The 25,357-nt window shown below is 36.5% G+C and overlaps 3 protein-coding genes and 1 non-coding gene across 11 annotated transcripts in view; 1 reads left to right on the top strand and 3 right to left on the bottom strand.

Moving 5' to 3' along the window:
• Nucleotides 1-9,397, bottom strand: part of LOC107998536 (kielin/chordin-like protein) — a 77,631-nt gene extending 68,234 nt beyond the window's left edge. The window contains exon 1 of the mRNA XM_017057851.3: nt 8,209-9,397. Coding sequence (XP_016913340.2) covers nt 8,209-8,275 — 67 coding nt within the window. The 5' untranslated portion in view covers nt 8,276-9,397. The remainder of the gene's footprint in view (nt 1-8,208) is intronic.
• Nucleotides 9,398-10,214: 817 nt separating this feature from the next.
• Nucleotides 10,215-10,287, bottom strand: Trnaf-gaa (transfer RNA phenylalanine (anticodon GAA)). Its single transcript has one exon. It is a non-coding gene; the product is annotated as a tRNA-Phe (tRNA).
• Nucleotides 10,288-10,379: 92 nt separating this feature from the next.
• Nucleotides 10,380-22,336, top strand: LOC107998561 (serine-threonine kinase receptor-associated protein). 8 transcript variants are annotated; one of them, XR_009831704.1, is made up of 9 exons: nt 11,097-11,940; nt 12,400-12,698; nt 12,773-13,002; nt 13,335-13,471; nt 13,563-13,852; nt 20,392-20,710; nt 20,792-20,986; nt 21,477-21,580; nt 21,704-22,336. XR_009831704.1 is itself a non-coding variant. In XM_017057893.3 (5 exons), exons 1-5 carry the CDS (start codon nt 11,826-11,828, stop codon nt 13,772-13,774), a joined length of 993 nt encoding a protein of 330 aa, XP_016913382.1. In that variant the 5' UTR covers nt 10,380-11,825; the 3' UTR covers nt 13,775-14,183. The 8 variants fall into 8 exon arrangements, 1 of the variants encoding a protein (XP_016913382.1); XR_009831700.1 differs by adding an exon at nt 21,359-21,402 and having other exon boundaries at nt 21,477-22,336; XR_009831703.1 differs by having other exon boundaries at nt 20,792-21,402.
• The window catches only part of LOC107998560 (uncharacterized), a 31,501-nt gene continuing 20,322 nt past the window's right edge, over nt 14,179-25,357 (bottom strand). Inside the window, exons 5-7 of the mRNA XM_017057892.3 lie at nt 18,323-19,284; nt 15,495-18,185; nt 14,179-15,188 (exon numbers count right to left, since the gene is read on the bottom strand). Of these exons, the coding sequence (XP_016913381.2) occupies nt 14,925-15,188; nt 15,495-18,185; nt 18,323-19,284 (3,917 nt within the window). The 3' untranslated portion in view covers nt 14,179-14,924. The remainder of the gene's footprint in view (nt 15,189-15,494; nt 18,186-18,322; nt 19,285-25,357) is intronic.

Here is a 25,357-nt window from a genome sequence, read left to right as displayed (position 1 = left end):
GCGACGACCCTGCATCCAGTTTAACCGGTAAGTTTGATAGAGTTTGCCGAGGAATAAATTGGTCGATGAATTTTTATTGGGATCTCGACCTTGAGCAGATATTAGATTGAAGATGGATAGACTGGATTGATCTCGTCTCGAAGGCAACGAGAAAAGTAAAAACTGTTAATTTTTATATAATTTTCCTAGTTGACAGATATTAAGTCGAGTACTTGAGGAGTAGTTTCTGAGCTCGAATCAGCAGATTTTTAATCACAGAAGTTGAGGTTGGATTATTATTATTATTATTATTATTCGTAAATTTGTATTAATAAAACACAAATAAAATACAACTGGGAATAGAAAGTAACAAATTAAACAGGAATTCCTCTACGTAGATTAAATTATTTTATTTCTACAAGCTTAATCGACGAGAAAAGGTCGAGGTCTCCGATATTTTGCGCTCGAGAATTTCGTTCAAAGTTCTAGAAATTCTTTAAAGTTGGGAGAAAATTCTCTGGGAGAATCTCGTAAGAAAAATTCTTTCGAGAATCGAGATAGGTTTTATCCCTTTTGGAGATCCCGTCTTTATTAAAATTTGCACCACCAATAATAAAAACGCGTACACTTTCCATTCTTCTGGAAAATCGAGCCCCATTTTTCCCCAATCGTTCGCATCACGTCGTTAATTATCCCATCCAATGATGTAAAAAGCGTTTCTCAAACGAAAATTTTCAATTTCCAGATTTTATTCGTGACGTTAATTAACAACAAAGAGGAGAAGGTTTTATTCAAATTTTTCTCCGACCAAAAAAAAAAAAAAAAAGAAATCTCATTCCCCGATAGTCGACGTAAAACATTTTTAAACCGACGTTTAAAAATTCTTTCATTGGCGAAAAAAAAAAGTCCATTTTCCACCTTCCTCCGCGTCAAGTCTGAAAACTCTGCCTAGAAAAATAATAATAACGATAATAATCGTAACTGGCGACGTTGAAAAATTAATTTCAACCAAGACGCGACACAAAAAGAGTCGGAAAAAAATTAGAGTCCTCCCCCCCCCCCAAAAAAAAAAAGGCGAAGAACGAATCGCGATACAAACGGATGTATGCCAAGCGCTTTAATCATCGCTCGTCAAAGGGAATAAAAGCGTGCAGCGACGCATACGGCGAATATCGAAAATAAAATTATAAATAAGATTTGTCTGGATTGTTCACGTTAGTATTGTTATCCTCGCCAACGATAACGTATGCGATTGCGCAAATTGATGTAATATCTTTCCTGGTTTAAAAATTCGCTTCGTCGGTTTTTTTTATTTTCCTGATTATTGAATTTAAGGTTATTTGAGCATAATGCAAGGATTCTACGAAAAATAAATGGAATATATCGAGGGATAGAATTTGTTCGTTGGAAAGTTTTTAAACGAATCCGACTGATTTTGGATTATTGATAATTTACGTACGTGAAAATGAACGAAAAGTGTGATGTTAAGATGTTAAAATTTTTGTTTTTTTTTAAATCTCTTTTTTTCTCTTCGAATCTTTGAGGCGACGAATTTTTATCCTTCGTTCTTTTATTTTATTAATCACAAAACAATACGTTATTGAGAAAATATTCGATATCACTTTCCTCTGTGAAAGTTTACGTTCCCAATTAATTAATCCGATAAAAGTTTTCTTTTCTTTTCTGTAACATCATTGTAAATGTTTTACAACTCGATGAAACTACTTTTGAATATTCTTAACGCTTGTTTTTATTTCGACTGCCAAGCTGTTTTTTTCCTTGCGCTATATTTCCGCTTTTAATACCGGCTGCTTTTCGCAAACTTTTATTGCAACACTCCTGAAGTTGAAATCGCCTTCAATGCTCCATTTTTTTTTTTTCTATTTTTCCTAATATTTTTAAAAGATCCGCGTTCTATCAACGCGATTTTACCTACTTCTGTAACGAAACAGTCTAACTTTTAATTTAATCGAAATTTCTAAATTTTCAAAAAGAATTATCAAAATAGACGTATAAAATTTCTAAATACGTTTCGTTTCGTATTAAAAATATCGCAACGCTTATGACAAGGAATCTCGATATTTCATTAATTTGAAGATCTCCAAAGCCTCCTAGAAAAAGATGAAAAATACAGTTTAATATGTAAAAGAGTTAATATAATAATAATAATAATAATAAATCTCGTCCCCTTCGTCATTTCAAATTTTTCTCCTCCTCGAACTTGTGGACCAGTATTCTCGAATGCAGTTGTATCAGATGTGGAACAGCGCCATCTATATCCGTACACGTTTTTCTCCACGCGGGATAAATGGCGCGTTGCGCGCAAAGGTAATTTAATGGGCGAAAAGGCAATGGACCTGTGGCGATTTATCTTACCGCGGGGCTTACTGCTCGTTTTCGTTGCTAAGCGGCGAAAGAAAGGTTGGAAAATATCGCGACGAGGAGGAAAAGGGGAAAGAAAAATGTCGGATGGCGAGAGAAAAGAAATCGAGCGGTTGGAGTCGATGTTGTAAATGTTCTCGTTCACGATAAACGTTCGGTCGAATTCGGCTTCAGAATCCGGTTCGTAAATAATTTTGTCGACGATTTTCCTTTTTTTGGAGACCGGTTAATTCCGAAATTTCGTTACAGGGAAAATACAGATTTTTCTTTTCTTTTATTTCTTGAATTTTTTCTCGATTTGCGATTATGGCCTATGGTGAATTGAACGGGTGTTATTTCTTCGCGTGAAACGTTGGATATTTGATTGGTTTTTGTAGTAGCTGTTGTGTGGAATGTTTCGTTTAATCATTTGTTACGCCATTTATATGCATTTATAATTTTTAACGCTTTTTTTTATTTTTTTTTTTTCCAGTAAAATTTAATATTTTAGCAAACGTTTGATTTAAGGAATTTATTTATATTTGTAGAGAGTATCAAAGGTTTTAAGGTTACATATAATTTTTTTTATAGAAAAAATCGTAATTTTTATTTCTGTCGTTTTTCTGCTCTAAAGAATTCCTTTTATCCTTCTAAGTACATAAGTGCTGTTTATTATGTAAGTAGCGTGGTAAAGGATAAGCCAGACTTGAAGCGATTCGTCTGCTCAAGCGTACAGATCTATCACTGTCTAGAGTTTTACACAAAAACTCGTATTAAAAAATAATTAATTTCAATATTGAAATTTCTATAAGAAGTAATTCATGCATAATTAATTAAATAAAAGGGAAAAGATAAATTTAATTTTAACTATCTTAAGAACAAATTTTTATTTTCTTCGCCATCTGTACATTACAATTTTACCTTTCACAATCGAATTTTACATTTTCTCGCATTCACTAACGAATAAACCCTGTGATCTTTTATAACGATTAAATTTTACGTTTTTTCACATGCAAAGGATAAGTCTTGTAATGGCTACTCTTCAAAATTTTACTTTTACGTTCAATTTTTCTTTTCACCATTTATATACAATCTTACATTCCTTTCAAATCTTACATTCTCATACCTAATAATAAACAAATAAACGAGAATAAGTTATGTCAGCGCGAGAGCAAGTAGCTCGGCAAAGAATAAGTCAGACCTCGATAATATATACCTCCACCATAGCTTAAATAACACCAGCAAAGCCTCGAGCTTTGCACGAACCTCGTATCCAACTTCGTATAACGTTTCGCCGTCGGGTAAGAAAGAGACTATACGTGGGATATCCTGGAGAGGGTGTGGATCGGAGGCAGAATTTCTCTCTCTCTCTCTTTCTCTCTTTCTCTCTCTCTTTCTCCTTTCAATTTCACTTTATTTCGCATTTTCGCGTCCCTGAGGCGTGCAGAGGGAACTGGAAACTCCGCCACGGGACGAAACATCGCTTTCAAAGATAACGAGAGATTTTTTCCACTCCGCTTGCTAGAAAGGACATTTAAATTCGCCGTTAATAACCGACCGAAGGTCGAAAAACAGCAGATAGTCGTCGTTTTTGTTTGCACACGTGTGCTGCGTACACTCTCTGCTACAAGTAAGCAAGGCTTCTCGATGAACGCCACGAGTATATATACGTTCTAATCCTTGAGAAATAAATTACATCGTATAAATTTATCGATCGATGGAATAATTGAAAGATCCGGTGAAATGTATTTCAGCGTGTTATGTAACAAATATATAAATAGCAAGAAATGATTAAAAAGATCTACGGTTATCTTTTCAACCGAATCGACGAAGATATTAAACTGGATAAGATCGGAAGATAAGAAAATTTAATTCGATAAAACTGTACACGAATGGTTTCACAACTCTTCGACTCTTATTATCGCAGTTGAGATGTTTACTAGGCGTGGCGAGCGTGTGGAACCATATAATTGCGAATGGACGAGCTTTGGTAGGCGGAGATGTTTCTCGAAGTTTCTCGGTCGCGGCCCACTTACGCGGGGCAAAATATCCCGCGGAGCAACCTTATTTTATTTCCTTATTCCTCGTACTTTTCTCTCCCATTTTTCCTTCCAGAAATAACGGGCACAACCAATGGATTTATGCGAAATGCACGCGGCGGTAATTGTTGGCGAATAAAATGTTGGAACACGTGGCTGGATCGCACGTTGTTTTGCACGATTAATTTTTTCCTGTCGATATAAAGGATGGATGGATTCGTAAAAGTTCTTCGGGCTGGTAAAATATGTACGTATTACGAAACACGAGAGATTATATTTTACCGATCACATAATGTACATTCTTCATCGAGGTGAAAAATAGAATTTATTCTCTTAAACGTTTCTTTATTGCTCATTTCACTCGAATCATTTTATTTAGTTTCTTTTCTGTTCTTTCCTCTCGTCTCTAGATTGGAGTTTGTTTGTGCGAAATAAAATTTATATAAACAAGAGCGAAGGAAAAGGAAAGTTAAGTAGATTTTGCTTCATCCTTCACGATCTTTTTTTTTTTTTTGCACGCAATATTAAAGTAAACCTGATTTCCTCTTTTAAAGCTTAAAGTTTATTATTATTTTTGCAAATATTAGAAGTATATAGTCGTTGAAACTAAATTAACATTCAAAATTAACGCTCGATATTTATATTCGAACGAAATTATCACAACTTGACAACCTTCATTTTAATACATTTTTAACGAAAGAGTATCCTTGAAATATGTCGTCAGTTATGATTTTTTACCACCCTTCCCCGTTGTTTCGACTCGTCGAAGCGAAAAATTTATTCCATCAAACGACCAGACTTTACCAGACGCGTCACAATCACCGCGTCCAAAACGCAAACAAAGAAGGGGACGCAAAAGAAGAGGGAATATTCTCTTTGCAAGAAGAAAACCCTCGTTTTCGAAACCTTCCTCGTCCATTTGCATCGAGCCGTGGTGAATCAAGATAATCAAGAAATTTAATCAACCTCTCCACCTCCTCCTCCTCCTCCTCCCTACCAACATCCCCCTCCCCCTCTCTTTTCCAACGATGTTCTCTGGCGCAATGCGTAATATAAAGCCTCGTTTCTCGAGAAAAGACGTGTCTGAAGAAAATTAAGATTTAACCCGTCGATTAGGCGTGTCGACGAGGAGATTCTCCCCTCCACCTCCTCTTCCTCTTCGATCCCCCGGGACTCGTATTCACGGGAATAGAACTGGTTCGTCCTTTGGATGAGTTCCAAATAGTAGTTTAAAATCTCTTTCTCCGATATTTTTCAATATTTGTAATAAATCGTTTGCGATGGTGTTAATTGAAATTTCGTGAGTCTTTTTTTTTCTTTAAATTTTAAGATTCCTGAGAAACGTTATAAAACGAGATAGTTTTAAAAAGTGGTTAGGATTACGATTTTTTTGAAATTTTAACGCATTGAGAGGCACTACGAGTAGTTTACACCAATAAATTCCGAGTCAACTCCATGTCACACGATCATATGTGAAATAGTGATAAATTTTCACAATTCTCAACCTGTATTATTGTTGTACAACGAATAAAGAAAATAGAAAAAGAAGTAAATAATCAAATTACGTTAAAAAATGAATATTAAATTATGAAATAACCAAATCTTGGTATCGCAATCCACCACACCTCGTACATTAGTAGATTTAATTCATCTTAACGACGTTCTTGATAGAATTCGACGATGAATTGGAGGAAAAGGCAAAGGAGGAAATGGGAAGAGCAACGAGCGCTAATTATAAAAGGGTCAAGTGCTCGTATTTTTTTTTTTTTCTTTTTACTGTTCACCCAGAATGCGCGGGTTTACGGGTTCTCCGTGGAACACGCTTTGCTAAACGAAGAATCATCAGGCGGAGATTCGACTAAATTTTACGATGATCTCGTGACGACGAATATTCACACTTTTACCATTTTTTCCTTTTTTCCCCAAGCGTTGAACAAAAATCTCATCGACACTTTCTTCTTAATTATTCACTCTCTAATTATCAGCTTTCTTATTTTAAGAGACGCGTACATATCTTTTTCTCTTCTCCTCTTAATTACTCGTCTTGGAATTTGAAGAAAAATTTCCTTTGAATAAAGCAGCCAATTGTTTCCGTTGTAATATTAATTCAAATTCTCTACCAATTATCTTATTTCCATTATTCATTCTCTTATCCAATAATATACGAGTCTACATGTCAACAAAAAGGAAGAGCATGAAGCATTCGAAAGCAAAATTAAGAAGATCGTCACGAAGCAAATCGACGAAACCTGTTACTCGAACCCCTCCCTCATTCGTCCCTCTTCACGATTGCTCGACGAGCTGTCTGTGCCTGCGCTGCGAGTGAACACCGACAACGATGCTCGAAAAATCTCTCACGAGGAGGGTGAGGCGGCCATGCAAACAGGTCGAACAAAGGGCAAGGGAAGGGAAGGGAAGGAGAGGGTTATCGTCGAAATTGTTCATTACTTCAGCTCCAAAAAATTTCCCTCGAAATTGCTCGCTCTCCGGAGGATGGAAACAAACGTTCCGGGGGACCAGGGTGCGAGGGGAGGGAGGGGGAGAGAGAGAGAGCTTCTTAAAGGCGGAGAGGAAACTTGGAAGGGTGGCCTCCACCCTGCTCGTTAGCTGTTACAACTTGCAGAGGGCATGAAGAGATCCCTGTTCTCCCCCTCCCATAAAGATGGCCTCGACCATTCCATGTAACCTATCCCCCTCCCCCCGTGTGAGATTTCGTGTGCCAGGCTTGGCTGCGATTTCAATTTATATCCAATCGAAACTTGGTTGGATTAATTTGCTTGAATATTTGGAAGAGGGAGAGAGAATTGTTTTGAATTGTTTTTTGTGGTAGGAAATAATCTTAATTGATGATGATAATTCCTCGTTTTTAAACATAACATTTTGGACAAGTGAATTTTTCTTTAAAAAAGAAAAGGATAAATCTGTGAAATTCCATCGTAGAATAATATATTCGAGTTTTAGGAAATTGCAACGACGAGGGGAGAAAAATTCGAGCGATTTGGACGTGTGTTTATTCGAAGGAATTTTCTCGTTTACGATCGCGAATGCGTTATACCGACGGATTAAAGCATCTTATCTCGAATGCACAGACGGCCACAAGCAGCATTCGCATTGTATTTCACTCGTGCACGAGGAACAAAAATGAACTTAGCAGAATGTGAAAACAAATATCGATTATTACAAAGGAAAATTCGATTAGAGATTAGACTGATTTTAAAGACGTGAAAGAATAGTGTAAACAATCGTACGTTTTAATAGGATATAGAAATATCTTTTTTTATTGAATTTTGATACACTTCTGGTGAGATTTCGAACGAGTGAAATGAAAGAAAATAATTGAATTTTTATTCAAATTTAAATTCTTGTCTTGGATCTCGTATATTTTACTATAAAATGTTGCCCGCGTAATATAATGTCTTAAATGTCGAGTAACGAGTAAAATATGATAATAGAGGTCTTACATCACTTGTCACGTTCTATCCCTGTCTTGCCTTCTACCTATAGTACTTGATGCAAATATTTATTTTCGCTTCGTATTTTAAAGCGTTTATACCGGAGAATATTATACTTTCCTTTTTGAAATAAAAGAAATATAATACGTTTGAAAAAACATTATTCTTTAAATTTCGCAAGTCGAAAAATAACGGAGTAAAAGAAAAAAAACTCGAAAGAAAATTATGAAAATTATTTTATTCGATACGTAAAGTAAAATACAATTATATCGTCATTCGTGTATATTTTAATTACGAAACGTTTCTATGTTCAAGAATCACGTGATCCGTCATCGAATGACAAACAGGCAAATAAATGGACGAAAAATATGACTTACCAGCTACGATACCAGCGATATGGCACTGCAGACAGACAACGAGAGCGAGCAACGATGTAGTTCTCATTTTTCACTCGATTCGAACCGCAGCCCTGCTGACAGACCAACTCGCCAAATCGATCGATGATCGTATATATATCGTAGGAACGCACGTGTAAACGTCGCACAATCGCGAAGAACCCTTCTGTGTTCTCAGTCCGTGCACTGGCTCTTACCACGTAATAAACATTTGCGATAACGTTACCACGTTCGATTCTCGACGTCCAACTATCCGACACGATCCGACGCGTACCCCTATCGTCCCATAACAATTAATATTTTCGATGTCGGGAAGCGAGAAACGTTAACCGAACTTCGCTTGACGTTTCGTCGCCGGCAAACGAGCGGACAACATCCTCCCTCCTACAAGGATCGAAACCGACTGAGCACGGCGCATCGAGCCCCTTTGCATCGTTGTCCGAAAAAGGGGTTATGCGCACGTGCGAGCGTCGACCAATCGCAACGCACGAATGGCCATTGCTAACCGCACGCGATGTTCCGCGATTTTTTTTCTCGAATTTAAAAAGTGCCTTTCCCTGTTTTCGTACACGAGATCCATGGAAACAGACTCCGCCAGCCTCTTGTCGCCGTAAAATTCTGACATCCGACCAGGCTTTTTCTTTCGTCGTTCGCGTAACGCGAGACTCGGATCGAGCGTGTCGTGTGTGCACATCACGCTCCAGAGTATGCATACACGCGCGTTGCAGCGCAACAGGCACGCGAGAACGTGAAATCTGAACTTGCGGTGTTTAAACAGATTTATGGAGAAAGGTAATTTTCTGGTATACGATGCTTATGAGAATTATAATGGTGTTTGTAAGTTGTTCGGAGAATTTTTTTTTTTTTTTATGTAATTGTATCCATGATATTAGAGTAATCGAATTATTTTTATTTAGTTAAAATATCAATGATTTATCAAAGCAAGGATTTTAATACATTTTTATATTGAATCAAAGTACATTGTGTATATTCACGCCTTATGGGTTTCTAATCTCTTCTCGTTATGCATATCCCGTAAATTTTATTCATTCGTTTCAAAAAAGTGCATATATATTGTCCAATAAATTTAATTAAAAGTTTCTAACTTTGAAAATATAAACTACGTGTTATGCGACTATTTTTCTATATTTGGGGATTACATTTTTTTATCGAAATACGGGAGCACCTTTTGACATATTGTTTTAATATGTTTCTATAACGTTATTTGAAAAAAAACGTACGATAAAAACTAATCATATTATGTAATTTTCAAAGGTAGAAATAATCTTTTTAAATAATTTTTTATGAATAAAATTACACATTTCACGAAAATTAAAATTCGCATGTGATCAAATTATCAAAAAATAAATAATATAACAATTAAAAACAATAATATTTGAAATTCCATTCCTTTATCATTTAGCCTTATCATATTCTCAACTATATAAAATTCCATACGTATATTACGTATATAATAAAATTACTTGTATTATATATTGAAACAAATCCACGTTTTAAAAATTGCTTATCAACTCCTACTAAAACATATTATGGAAATTCTCATTTTGATTTTGTTTGTTCGTGAATTATTTACGCGTCGTAATTTCAAACTGCATATTGTTTCCCGTCGAAAAACCAGCTTTTTCCCCCCTGTTTACTCGCATGACAGATTGTTCGTCGCTGTCAGACGCATTCAACGTAGTAGACCAGTTTCAAAGAATTATTTGAACCGTAAACATGGTTGCAAATAATTTTACAAAAAAAGATTTTTCGTTATTAAAAATGCTTAAATAATAATCAAAAATTATAAAATATATTTTAAATATAAGAGATCTATTTATAATTCTACGTTATATACGGATATTTGATTTAATTTATAACATTTGTCGATACAAAAAAAAATTTGATAAATTTGAATAGAATATATTCGGATATGATATTTAAATATTCGTAAAAGAATAAAAGATGGAAAAAGAAGAAATATTTTTTGCCGAAACCCGGGATCGAACCGGGGACATTTAGATCTTCAGTCTAACGCTCTCCCAGCTGAGCTATTTCGGCTTGTTTTATTAAAATTTTTAATGGCGGTTTTACTAAATTTAAAAAGATCGATCGACTTGTCATTTCGTTAATTCTAAAATACAATTAATCTTTTTTTTTTTTTTTTTTCTTTCACATAACCACGATGCATTTTCTTTCAATATAAAATATATCTTCAATTTTTAGTTTCTATCTTTTTTATTTTATTATCACGCATTTCGAAACATCATAACCTAAATGTTAATATTTTTATAAAAATAAAGTAATCTTTCGTGATATAAACTTCTTTGAATATTTTATATAACAATTATTTGAATTTAATATCGATTTGAATAGAATATTAAAATAAATAAATATCGTAAAGGATTTATAGATTTATCGTATCGCACACTTGTTGAACTTCATTGACGTACTAACAATATGCTACGATAATTGGTCAAGTTCCAATAATACTCACTGGATAAATTATTGTCCATGGTTTTGCATTCGTCATTCTTTTCTCTAACTCGACCTACTTTTATCACATTGTTTCACATATCCTGCTGCTTGTCAGTCTTAGCACGATGTACAAGTTTACATTTCCCAGAACAGGCGTTAAGGTTATTCGAAGGGAGAGAGATTGGTTGCAATTCATGGTCGCCGACGAAATCATATGATAGACAAAGATGGATATAAATACTACGTAAACAAACCACGAATTTAAAAGAGAGACAAAAGAGATTGTCAAGGACGAATAAGTTTAACTTAGATTTTACTTACTGAAACGTTAAACGTCATTCATATATTAAAAAATTAAAAAAAAAATTATGTAAAAAGTTGTTCAATAATTATTACATATATATTATTTATAATTCTTTTTAATATTCTTTTTAATATTTCTTATTTCATTTTTATTTTTTATTTTTTCTTATATAAATTTTTCATATTAAAAATTTATTAATATACATTACGATATTAAAAACTTAATTTTAAAATCTAATTAATTGTTAAATATCATTAAATGAATTAGAATTAAAATATATAAATTTGGCGTGTTTTTGATCTTTTGTATCAATATTATTTATCCGTCAATTATTATTTATCCGTTTCTTATTAATTAGATTATATTATATGTTGTAAAATTTTTAAGAAAAGTTCGATGAAAATTTTTTTTATAAACATATATAAAATCTATATTACAAATAAATTATTTATCATATTTGTTGAATTATTGACAAGAAACAATTTTATGTGTGGCTGTTAATGGAAAAACAGGAATAAACAACACTCTCGTCCTCGAAACTGGTTAAAGCGACTTGAAAAACATCATCGAGGCCGCCATAATATTCTTCCTGCCTGAACTTGGCCTACAGTTTTGTGCGCTTGCTACGTTCACTACGTTCAGTGTCGCGTCGTACGTAGATGGTGACGGTTCGTTGGAAGAGGATTTTTAGTTAATGGAAAGTTCACCGGGAATGTGGAAGTATATTTGCGAATAAATCTCTTCCTCGCGCTCTACCGAGTGTAGGTGCATCGAAGAAAGGGAAAAGTATCGTCATTCGCAGTTGCAATCGTACATTATGGCAAATTTAAGACAAACTCCACTGACGTGTAGTGGACATACTAGACCCGTGGTGCATCTCGCATTCTCCGATATCACTGAATCTGGATATTATCTGATTTCGGCGTGCAAAGGTAATTAATTTTCGATTTTTCTTGCCTTGAAGAGAAACTCGCCGGTGATTCGTATCGGTCAATCTCTTTCTTTTTTTCTTTACGACCGACACGTTCTTGTTCGCCTTGGCCCAGTTTCTTCGAAAACCAAGGTTTTTATAACTTACGTATTTCGAGGTTAGATACTGTATATTTGCGACGTTCGTACGATTTCCTATTGTATTCCATTCGATAATTTCAAGACGAATGTATGAATTGATCGAATTAGCCTATACATTGATCATATATGTATTTATATATTATCTTGATAAAAATTTTTCTAACCTGTTTTAGCGAAGATTATTATTGAATCACGTGCATGTTTTATTTATTTTATTTTTGAAGTTATATAACGTTTTAATAAATCATTTATATATATATATATTATATATATATATATATATTTATAAAAAGAAAAAAAATTTTTTATTACATTTTTAGATGGCAAACCTATGTTACGACAAGGAGATACTGGAGATTGGATTGGAACATTTGAAGGACATAAAGGAGCAGTGTGGGGTGTTGCATTAAATCCTCAGGCTACGAGAGCTGCTTCAGGTGCTGCAGATTTTAATGCTAAAGTTTGGGATGCAATAAAAGGAGAAGAAATTCATTCGTTTCAACATAAACATATTGTTAAATCTGTCAACTTTAGTACAGATTCTAATTATTTGTGCACTGGCTCTAACGAGAAACTTGTACGAATTTATGATCTTAACAAACCAGATGCAGCACCACAAGTATATATTCATAAATTCATATTTGAAAAAATAATATTTTGCATTTTTTTTTTAATCAATAATAATATCAACAGGTTTTCTCAGGTCATAAAAATGGTATCAGACATGTTACCTTTTTCAATAATAATACTGCATTAATTACTTGTGGCGATGATAAAACATTAAGAGTTTGGGATAGGAATAGCGGCCAAGAAGTCAAAAGGTTAGATTTTCCGGCAATTCCAAATTCCATGGAAGTATCAAGAGATGGAAATATCATTACCACGACTCATTCCAACATAGTTACTTTTTGGAATAGTAGAGAGTATGTACATTTCTTTTATATTTTATTTTGCGTTTGTAAATTTGTAATTGTAAATCTGTAGATTGCATTATTGAAAAGAAAGAAATATAAGAAGCTATATAACAAAACAAGTTCAAGATATCTTAATATATAATATATATTTTTTTATGTACTTATTATAGTACAGGTACATTAATATCCTGAGCATGGATTTGTTGTAGGACCTTCAAGTTAGCCTTGGTTCACTAGGAAATATTTTCTAGTACAATACTTTACATTCTAATAAAGTTTTGTATCTTTTATTCGATATTTTTTTAATTATGTACTAATAAAAGTTTTAATTATCTGTACAGATTAACCAAATTACGCGAATACACTGCACCAACGCAAATGAATAGTGCCAGTTTGCATCCAGATTGTAGTATTTTTGTATGTGGAGGAGAAGATTTAAAAATGTACAAGTTCGATTATTCCACGGGCGCGGAAATTGGTAAATTAATATTAACTAGGAAATTGATAACATAATTATATTATATTTCTTTACACTTAACATATTTACAAATATTTAATGTTATTTTTAGAATCATTTAAAGGACACTTTGGACCTGTGCACTGTGTACGTTTTTCACCGGATGGTGAATTATATGCTAGTGGTTCAGAGGATGGTACATTGAGATTATGGCAAACAACCGTTGGCAAAACTTACGGTCTCTGGCGATGTATAGAACAAACACCTGCAATACAAGAAAATACTGCTGTGCTTAATAATAAACAAGAAGTTCCTGCCAGTTAAAGATCTGATGATTCATAAATAATGTATTTTAATACCTTCCAAAAGAGAAAAAAAGAGAAGAATACTTCATCGAGAGATGTACGTATTATATAAATGATAAATCACGAATTTTCATGGCAATTTATATCGTTGAAATTGTATTTAATCGGCTGATGTCTGTCATATGTTTTGTACATATATCAGATCTCTATGATATGTCTTGAATCAGCCTAAATAATCGCGATATTCCGGGAGAAGCAATTTCATCGTAGTTTAATAAGTAATGGAAGTCTGGGACGCCGTTTACTATTTATTGTAGAAAAGAAAAAAAAAAGAAATATTAACATTTATTAACATTATACATGTCACTATTATACTACAAAATTAGATAGAGGTGTAATGACAAAAAGAAAGACAATTCAGAATTAAATTTTGTGTTCGCATTTGTTATTTTCGCGTTAACATTACTATACAAGTATAAAAAGGATTTATTTGGGCCACTGCTAGCGCAACTTTTTTAATATACATATCACTCATTCGCCTATTATTCACATTTTTATTCCTTTTGTCTAACAAACGTCACAATACCGTGACAATTTATTAAAGTCCTTTTTCCTCACACAGCAATTACGTACTACGAGATCACTGTACACAATTTTTCCTTCAAACTGGCAATGACAGTTTTATACAAGTAGTATCGTGTACCGACCTCTTTTGACTTTCCTTATTCCAGTACACCTTCTTACTTATGTATATATATATATATATTTATTATATATATATATATAAAATATAAATTAAATACTTCTTACAATCTACAAAATAGTACTAAACATAACAAGAAAAACAAAAGAAAAAGAGAGAGGTATTCGTTACAAAATGAAATATTTAAAACATTTCCAGTCGAGTATATAATACATGAGCGAATCTTAATACATATTAACTTCTTAACCTCTCTTCGCGCGCATAACACATTCACCGTGATTCTTGACTCGTATTCCTTACAAAAAAATTGTTCAACCTTTTACGATGAGTGCAGCTCGTTAAAAAACCTTAACATCACTGTCGTTGTACGATCTCTCGGAAGGAAGACAGTGATTCTCTTGCGTGTGATAGTTAGTAAGCAACCAGTTATAGGAGAGAAGTCTTTGTTAACGTTTCTTTCCACCGCTCAACCTATGAATTGCGACAGATCGGGCAACTTGAATCCGTTGAACGAAACTGGCGTCGGCGCGCTTCTCAAACTATTTCTGTGCGACACGAAACCGGGGAAACTGGTCGGCGTGGTAAATTGTTGAAGTCTCGAGGAAGCTTCCGTCGCTGCCAAAACGAAACCGCACTGAGCCGTGCACACGTCATCGCGTAGAATTGCCTCGCGAGAAGCTTCGCGTAAGAGCTGATTGCAGTCGGTAATCCTCAGAGAAGCGCATTGAGTCTGAAAACAGAAAGAATCGTAATTTAATCTTTCATATCCGTCCCCCAATTATTCGTTTCATTAACCTGTATAAATATCGCGTGAAAAGCAAGTGGCTTTCCAGAAGAAATCTCTCGATTACCGAACTTCGAAAAGTCGAGTGAAACCAGATATCCCTGCGAGCTATCCAATTTCATAATAACCGCGTATCGGATTTCAAGGAGTATTCAGTTACGTATGTACACGTAAAAGTGGGACAGAATTTAAAAAGGAACGAAACAATGTGTATACAACCGCGAAAGGACGAAATAGAAGTCGAATACGTACGCCTTCGGCGGTGCAAACGCAGCTGGTGCAAGGTGTGGGGAAGCCAGACTCTCCAAGAGCAACGTTCCTTCCTCCGATCTGGCAACCGTGCCTCGTTTCTCTCCACGCAGTCAGGTCCATTTGCGGCATCGAGCCGCAAGGGACTCGCGGATTCAGAAAATTGCTCGGCAGATCGAACGCCGCCCTCTGCATGTCGTTCTGATTGTCCATGTTCTCGCACATAACCTTGGACAAGGTGGATTTACGAATCTCGGCGAGCTGGTGCTCGGTGAAGCGGATATTCGGGTCGTCGGTCTCGTACCAGAATCTATCGCATTTCCTCGCCTGCCTGAACTGTATCGCGATTATACAAGCGAACGTGGGCCCCACCAATCCACCTTGAAGAGGCCTCTCGCTCATCCCGCCTGGGAACAAGTCGATGTCGTCCACGGAAGCGTAGATGCGTTTCATCCGAGCTATCACCTCTGGCGCCATCTCCCTCGACAAATCTTCGAAAGTGGTCGCTCTTTTCAGATTGCACAGAGCCCTGTAATTGTTGTACGAGGGTATACCGTGATCTCTGGCACGATGAACGTTAAGAGCAACCAGGTCGATTCCAGAATACGGTATTCCGCGGATCTCGAACAGATGATTGGTCACCTCACCGGTTATAAATTGATCCAAAGTCTCCATAGGGGTGGCGACCAATCCTCGCGTCATTTCGTCCATCATGTTCGACTGATAGAGCACATCCGGGTCGAAGAAACCGTCTCTGAGCAGGATGGACGGTTCCATGTTCTGATAGTTGCGATCCATTCTCGGCAGATGCGGCCTCAACAACGAGTGACCGATCCTGTACGCCGCCGAAGCGAATTCGGTGAGCACGCTCGGGTTGCAGGTGGGAGAATATTCTTTGTAGTAGCCTTGCGGCAACAGTTTCAATCCGTAGAGAGTGACAGCGTTCCAGCCGAGTATCCGGGGCAGGAATTCATTGTACGTGATATGCTGTAGCATCCCGCTGATTATGCGTCGAGATTGTTGGAACAGTTTCTCGCCGTCCCAGTGGGGGTTGATCTGCCTTAATCCCTCCACGATTCTATTATGCTCGCGCACCCACATGGTGTGCATGACGGTTAACCCAGGCTGCTCGGAGGCTCGCCCGTCTCCGCCGATAAAACAGTAACCGGACTTGGCTTTGCACTCGGGATGCGTGGGCGACTGAGGCAGGAGATCCTTGGCCCCTCTGTGGGGGCTCTGAGTGATGTTCATGCGACCGTTGAAGCCACGAAGTATGTTGCAGATGCAAGTGTTCTCTCCGTAGACCACGGATCCATCGAGAAAGGCGGTGTTCTGATTAATTTGTTCCCTCGGCCCGAGATGCTGTTGGCCGGGCAGCGACCTCATAGATGGGAAACACATCCGCGCGCCCGACGTCACGTTCACCGTGGGATAGTAATGGTCGCCAGGTGGCACTGGGAAGGGATTACACTCGGGATGAACCGTTCTGGGCGAGTCGCAAGAACGACAGCTGGGTATAGACTCGGCGAAACCTTTGTGGATAGGCGTCATGGTGAGGTCGTGGTCCAGAAATTGGGCGAACTGCATTACCATCAGAGTGTATCGATTGTGCAAGTTGGAGATGTCGGGGTGGATCACCGTGGAGATCACTCGGGGGTTTGGTAGAGGCACCCCTGTCACGGAGGTGCTTCTCGGCTTCGACACCCCGTCTTCGTAGACCGGAGGCAGCAACCTGGCGAACGTTGTCAACGATTTGCCCAAGTTGGGATTGCGTAGATTGTTGCAGTGGCCCGAGAGGGTTCTGTACGGAGAGGTTGGGTCGCAGGGGCTATCGTCCACGGGGCACTCGACTTCGTCGTGATTCGTGGGCTTCTTTTGGGACAGGAATCCGGAAATGTCCACGTTCTGCAGCAGATCCGAGAAATCGTTGTTGGGAAAGCCCAGTATGTTGTCCGTGGTGTCGAAGATCTGTCGTTTCTTGCGCTTTAGCCCGTGTATCCCGTTCAAAATTTCATTGGTGGCCAACTCGTACATGATGGAGGAATTTGCCAACAGGAGGGCATCCCTGTTCGCTTTCGAGAAGCTGGCAGCCGTTCCAGCCGGAGATTTGGGATCCGCTATTCTCTGCTGCAGCCACGAATTGTACTCCAATTGTTTTCTCTCGATCAAGTCTGCTTCAGCTTTCTTCACGGCTGCTGCTATTAAACTCGGGCTCAGTTCTGGGATGAATTCAGGGATCGCTGATCTGCTGCCAATCACTACCTCCTTGGCCGGCTCTGGAAGCGGCTCTTCTCGCCAAGGAGAGATGTCGAGTACACTGTGCTGGTCGCAATTGATCCTCGCGTTCAGATACGGATCCTGCTGTATGAACGCTTTCGGTTGAATCTTATCGATCTTCGTGTTGGCACACAGGATACCGGCCAGAGAAACTTTTCTAATTTCAGCCAGTTGAATTGGATTCAGTCCGGACGGTGGGATGTCATTCTCGTACCAGAATCGATCAGAGTTTCTCGTCTTGATGAATTGCCTCTTGAGAAGGCATTCGAACGTCGGCCCTACCGTTGCACCCCTTCTAGGAATTTCTAAAATTCCACCGAGCAGCAAATCTATATCTTCCACCCGCGAGTATACGGATTCCAAGAGCCCCGCGTGCACTGGATGCATTAGATGCTCCAAATCCATGAAATTTTGGATCTATGAAAAAAAAAAAAAAAAACAAAAGATACGTTTCAGATATATCGATGAAATGAATTTCTCAAATATTCAAAGTTATATCGCAGCAGTACGAAAAAAAAAAAAAAATTCTATACATGCAAATTGCACAAACGTACGGTCACGTTGTGTCCGGAACAATCGGCTACGAACTCGACGTATCCGGGGATTCCATGATCACGGCCCACGTGTATAAAGCGCGCGTTCGCGTCGACTCTCGATTCGAAAGCGGAGTGCCTGAGATCGAGGCTCACGCGATTGGCCGAGGCGATCACGTGGTCTTCCAAGCACGTGGCGTTGTCGAGTCTGTGGCTGCGCAGCGACATCAGAGCGCGCAGAGCCGCCAGCGCGACAGCATCGTACGTCCCCCCTACGTTGGAGGACGAGTAACCGTTGTAGAACCCGCTCGAAACGGGCATTAATTCCGGATCCGTTCGAGCACCCTCCCCGAGAATACTCGGTACGTATTCGTTCAAAGTGACGTGTTGAATTTGCGCCATGACCAATCGTCGAGCTTCCAAGAATAACTTAGTGTCGTCCCAATGCTCGTTGGCGTCGGCCAACGCCTCCGCTATGCGATTGTGCTCGCTCAAAAAGGCAGCGTACACCATTCCAAGAGGCTTGTCCCTGGTACTGTTGCACACTTGGCAGGCAGAAATGTCGACCCTTCCTCGATTGTACGTTCTGATTCGGTGCAGCTGTTCGTCGGTGGATCCATAAATGTGAGAACCGTCCAAATACGCCGATGCACCGTTCATCTGTTCCCTGCCTTCGAAGTTACACTTGTGCACAGAGAGAGTCGGTACAGACCGCCAATAACCTATACATCCATCTTGCTCGTCGCGGATGTCGTAACATTCTGGATGCTTCGCTTTCCCGGAACAACATAGCTCCAGTTTGTGGGATGGATAGACGACGGATGCGATGTCGTTGAATATTAGTTCGGACCATATTCCCGATAAACTGGTCAGACCCTCGTGAGCCTCCGGAGAGGGGCGTAAATGGTTGAGCAGTGACGACACTACTTTCGTAGGTGTCGGAAGCACGTGATTTCCTACCGACTGGCGAGGACTGGCGACATCTGGCGACAATGAAACGTAAACGCGTGTTTAGATGAAAAATTATTGTCTCGAGAAAGACAAAAAGGTTAGTTGTAATAGAGAGAGAAAATTGTGAAGCGTTTAATCGAAATGATTAATTAGAAATATTATTAATAATTCGTATCGTAATATAGACAATTCGTTGTTGAATAAAATATTAAATAATGGTATAAAATTTTGGTATAAAACACGGATATATTTCATACGGTGTCAAAATAAATTTCTTCGATTTTTCACGCAAATTTTTCAAACAACAATCGCATCAATTGTCGAGTGAATTGTCGGAATTCTCGTTACGAAAGTACAGTACAGAGATATTCTTTAAATCGCGCTAATACTTGGTCGCACAAGCGAAAAATAATTTTTTCTCTCAAGTTTATTATATAATAAAGCTGCGGTTTGTACTCTTACTTCACGAGGATGTACGATGTAAATGAGATTAAATCGTTGCACGTAGTAAATTGATAATATCTGTGTCAAATTAGACGTTGCCTAACACAGTTTATTATTCTCGGTTATATTACACGGAAAATCGATTTTACGCTATGCGCACATGATTCTATAGATTTCAACGCGACAAATTTTATCAAATTAGCGTAATTGTACCTTTACCTGCTTTTGACCCGAGTGAGAAACGAGAAATTGTACGTAATTATGAAATAAACGTAACTGAAGATTGGATATTATAATAAATCGTACTTTCATCTTCCATTATATAGCGTATTATAAAACTTTCTACGCTAAATAAGGAAAATTTTAAAACAAAAATGTCTAAAGTATAGTAATTGTAAAGTATAAATTTTTTTTCTTTCTAATTTTCTCGCTAATCTTCAATTACGTTTCAATTCTAAAAAATATAATAAATACAATACAGCGAGAAAAGAATAAGATCGAGTAACAGAGATAAGTCAAATTAAATTAAATAAATCGCATAAATTTATCTCGCAATATCGCGGTCTAAATTTTTTTTCTATTATCTCATAAAATAAAGCGACTTTCTATTCCGATATAATTATATCACATGCATACACCTGCTTGATCCTGCATGCTATTAGAGATAGTGAAATTTATTACGCACAACTTTCTAGATCGATGCCGAAGTGGTTATTCATCTTCCGATTACGTCCTACATTGAAACCGAATAACGTTGGTTAGAAATCGAAAGTCTTCCGTCATTATTGTTACTACGAATGCCATAAGCACGTTCTGCGGTTTTATGCATGTTCCTATCAATGTTTTGTATTAAATGGAAATATCTATCGTTTTTTTATTAGATAATATATCACTTTTATCCTCGTTTAAAGTTAAACAAATGAATTAAACGAATGAATTAAAACTAAAAAAAAAGAAAAAAAAAAATGAAAGAAGGAACACGTACAATAAAACTGGAATTCGAATTTTTGTAGCGTAAGTTACATAAAAGTTATATTTTATTCAATTTCAATAAAATAATTCGTTCTTACCCGAGATTATTTATATCATTTTTAGTTTTTTCGTTCATCACCGACAAGCGACGGCACGAGAGAAAGAGGACCTAACCTAGTCTCGTGATGCGCAATTTGTGACGAATTCTGTGTCATGGCTGCGCATGGTTCTCGACGGAATCTCAACGGGTAAAGAAGATCGACAACGAGCAACACGTGCTTTTACGATTCGACGCATCTATATTCAGAATATATGATGGTATACATATGGCAGAATTTATGATGACGATGTGGATATGGTTATTTGTCCAACAATGAAAAACGAGCGAAAAAGTATTTATAATAGGATCCGTCCTCGTCCCTAATAAGATTGATTCATGCGCATGTAGATAAGTTCGCAGCATTGGAGCATACAGAAACAGCGGTTTTTAAATTAATATTGCCATAAATGTATAATACGTTGTTTCTTGTTCCCTCTGATTGTCATTGGAATTGGAATTGATAATTCTCTCTTTTAAATTTTTAAAATTATCATAATAGTACATATGCATACATACATATATATATATATGAGTATTTGAATTCAACTAATTGTCATACGATAAGAAATTCCATTTCTACTTTTTTATAGGTATAATGCAATAAATATAATAGAAATTTAGAATATAAAGATTGGTAACTATATTTATAGAATACTTCTTATTATTTTACTCTGCTAATAGATAATTGCTCTTACTCTATTTTTGTAGCATTTCAATGTCAACAATTCTAAAACTAGAGGATATTCATTTATGGCTGTTTTGATTAAATTACATATAAGGATCTTGTTATAAATCTAACGAACGAATCAACGGTATGCTGCATTCAAACAAATGTGAAATAATGAAATTCGAGATAATATCGAGCTATTTAGAAAAGTGAATTTGACAAGTCCATCAATCTATCTATCTATCAACTCGTTCGATTATTATTCCAGTCAACGTCGACATTTTAGCCACTCATCAGAGACTTTCAATTGAATCGACGCGACGAAAATACGATGACGATCGAAATATTTTGGGTCAACGTAGTCGAAAGGCAACGTTGGCGCAGGGAGCCACTGGTCATGGAAGAACACCTGAATCACTTTCTTCGCCTCTTTTCACTTTCATATTTCCGTTTCCATTTTTTTTCTTTCTTTCGCACAGGTGTCAATCGCCTTCCCTTTCGCAATGTCTAGAGGCACATTTCTGATAAAGCGCCACAATCTCCAGTTGTCAATTAACGCTTAATCCTGCTCTTCGTGCTTCATAGATTTCAATTCGACGTGACAGACGTTCACGGCAAACATTTCTGTATATTCGAACATGCGAAATAATTTTTTATAATTGTATAAAATATAGTGCACAGAGTACTAAACTATTTATTTTATAGATAATATGTTACTAAAATTAGCAACTGAGAGTACCTGGCGTTATTATAATAAAAAAACAATAAGAATTAGAATGTAATTAATTTTTTTAAGTAGTTTATATATATATTTTTATACATTTCAGTTAAGTTTCTATATATATTTTATGTAACTAAAAAATATTATAACATATTATTAATAAAATATATTGTTTTATAATTGTAATTAGTATAAAACTAGAAGAAGAAATATAGAACTGTCCTAAATCGCATAGATTTAAGTAAAATAGTGAACAAAATAATTAATTAATTAATTCCTAAATATATCAATGGAAAAAGGTAAGCATAAAGGTAAATATATTAATATATACGAAATTATAACAAAAACTTCACGTATAACTTTCGATAGGATTATAGTTTCCTAATATAAATCTCAAGAGAAGCAATTTTTCATCAAGAATCGCTTCAATTATTTAATTCGTCATTGAATAGGAAGCAATCTCCGGAAATGCTTTGGGATCCTACGCTATTCTACAATTCTTCTCCTTTAAAATGAGCTCTCTCTGAGCATTCTACACCATCTTTATCCAAAGTTATGCTATTTCAAAAATTCGGGATTTTTTCTCCAAGAATCTCTTCAATTATTTAATTCGTCATTGAATAGTAAGCAGTCCCCAGAAAAACTGTGTGCTTCTATGAAATTCTACAATTCTTGCCCTTCAAAATGAGCTCTCACTGAGCATTCTACACCATCTTTATCCAAAGTTATGCTATTTCAAAAATTCGGGATTTTTTCTCCAAGAATCTCTTCAATTATTTAATTCGTCATTGAATAGTAAGCAGTCCCCAGAAAAATTCCGTACTTCTACGCTATTCTACAATTCTTCCCCTTTAAAATGAGCTCTCTCTGAGCATTCTACACCATCTTTATCCAAAGTTATGCTATTTCAAAAATTCGGGATTTTTTCTCCAAGAATCTCTTCAATTATTTAATTCGTCATTGAATAGGAAGCAATCTCCGGAAAAACTGTGTACTTCTACGCTATTCTACAATTCTTGCCCTTCAAAATGAGCTCTCACTGAGCATTCTACACCATCTTTATCCAAAGTTATGCCATTTCAAAGATTAGTGATTTTTTCTCCAAGAATCGCTTCAATTATTTAATTCGTCATTGAATAGGAAGCAATCTCCGGAAAAACTGTGTACTTCTACGCTATTCTACAATTCTTCCCCTTTAAAATGAGCTCTCACTGAGCATTCTACGCCATTTCTATCCAAAGTTATTCTATTTCAAAGATTAGAGATTTCTTCTCCAAAAATCGCTTCAATTATTTAATTCGTCATTGAATAGTAAGCAGTCCCCAGAAAAATTCCGTACTTCTACGCTATTCTACAATTCTTCCCCTTTAAAATGAGCTCTCACTGAGCATTCTACACCATCTTTATCCAAAGTTATGCCATTTCAAAGATTAGTGATTTTTTCTCCAAGAATCGCATCAGTTATTTAATTCGTCATTGAATAGGAAGCAGTCACCGGAAAAACTATGTACTTCTACGCTATTCTACAATTCTTCTCCTTTAAAATGAGCTCTCTCTGAGCATTCTACGCCATTTCTATCCAAAGTTATTCTATTTCAAAGATTAGAGATTTCTTCTCCAAAAATCGCTTCAATTATTTAATTCGTCATTGAATAGGAAGCAGGCCTCGGAAAAACTCCGTACTTTTACGCTATTCTACAATTCTTCCCCTTCAAAACGAGCTCTCACTTAACATTCTACGCCTTCTGTATCCAAAGTTATGCCATTTCAAAGATTAGTGATTTTTCTCCAAGAATCGCTTCATTCATTTAATTCGTCATTGAATAGGAAGCAGGCCTCGGAAAAACTCCGTACTTTTACGCTATTCTACAATTCTTCCCCTTCAAAACGAGCTCTCACTTAACATTCTACGCCTTCTGTATCCAAAGTTATGCCATTTCAAAGATTAGTGATTTTTCTCCAAGAATCGCTTCATTCATTTAATTCGTCATTGTATAGAAACCAGTCTCCGAGAAAACTGTAGCATTTGTCCTTTCTTTTATCAATCCTCCTCTTTTTCTTTATCAATTCCTCTTCCTCCACTCACTCATCATTGATTAGAAAGCAGTATTAGGAAAAATTGTGGCATTCTACGCTATTCTACAATTCTTCTCCTTTAAAACGAGCTTTGACTAAACATTCTACGACTTCTGTATCGAAAGTTATGCTATTTCGAGGATTAGTGAATTTTTTGAGTTTCAAGATACGCTCGTCTCATTTAATTCGTCACTGAATAGGACCCAGAAAAGTCTGTTGCATCCTACGCTATTTTAGACTCTTTTCTGTTGAGAATGAGCTTTGAGTGAGCATTCTGCTCCATTTCTTTCGAAAGTTACGATATTTCAAATCTAGCTAACTTTTTCTTCAACATTTCATTGGCACTTTTATTCATTTATTTATTATATTTTATCTTTTACAGCTAATCTAAATCTTACTAATTAAATCCAGAAAACAGGTCCAATAATATTGAATTATACACATGTACAATCTATCTTAATCAACTCTCACCGTGTCGATTCAGCAGCTTTCAAGTTACGTCAAAATTAATTAATCATCGCACGTAATATCACATCGAACCATCGAACCGCACATTGTTTACTTCATTCTTCCAATATACTTTCTTTTTCTCGAGAAAAGTTTTCTTATCGTGTACTCCTTTCCCCCGAAAAATATTGCCGGAACAATTGTGTTCGATCCGCAAGACTTGGACAAATCGAACGGTGAACTCAAGTGTTATAGGTTATTATTCACACCGACGATGGTGCAATCGATGCTCGCCTAGGGACTCTCTATTTCATTCGCTCTCCGCTCCCTCCAGCATGCTAATTCGCAGTTTCTAATCCAGACAAGCATGCCAACGTTCTTCGAAATGAATCTGCCTCGTTCCAATTTTCACTTTCCTTTCGCGTTGCGGGAAGTGCGTACAACTGCGGCACTCGTTTAGAACTGGTTATCGATTGAGGAATCATAGATCGGTCCACGAATAGTGGCCACTTTTACGTATTCGTTATTCGTAGAAATAATCGAATTTTTAATATTTCATAATTGTAGATGATTTAGATATATTTGTTGATATTTCTTGAGTTTTTAATATTCGAATTTTTTCCCTTGATTAATATTTAAAAATGTCGAACGTTCGTGGAAAATTTAAGATTTGCAAGG

The sequence above is a fragment of the Apis cerana genome, linkage group LG11 (assembly GCF_029169275.1).
Source record: "Apis cerana isolate GH-2021 linkage group LG11, AcerK_1.0, whole genome shotgun sequence".
Lineage (NCBI taxonomy): Eukaryota > Metazoa > Arthropoda > Insecta > Hymenoptera > Apidae > Apis > Apis cerana.
The sequence above is the reverse complement of the archived record's forward strand: the minus strand, read 5'-3'. Positions and strand labels throughout refer to the sequence as shown.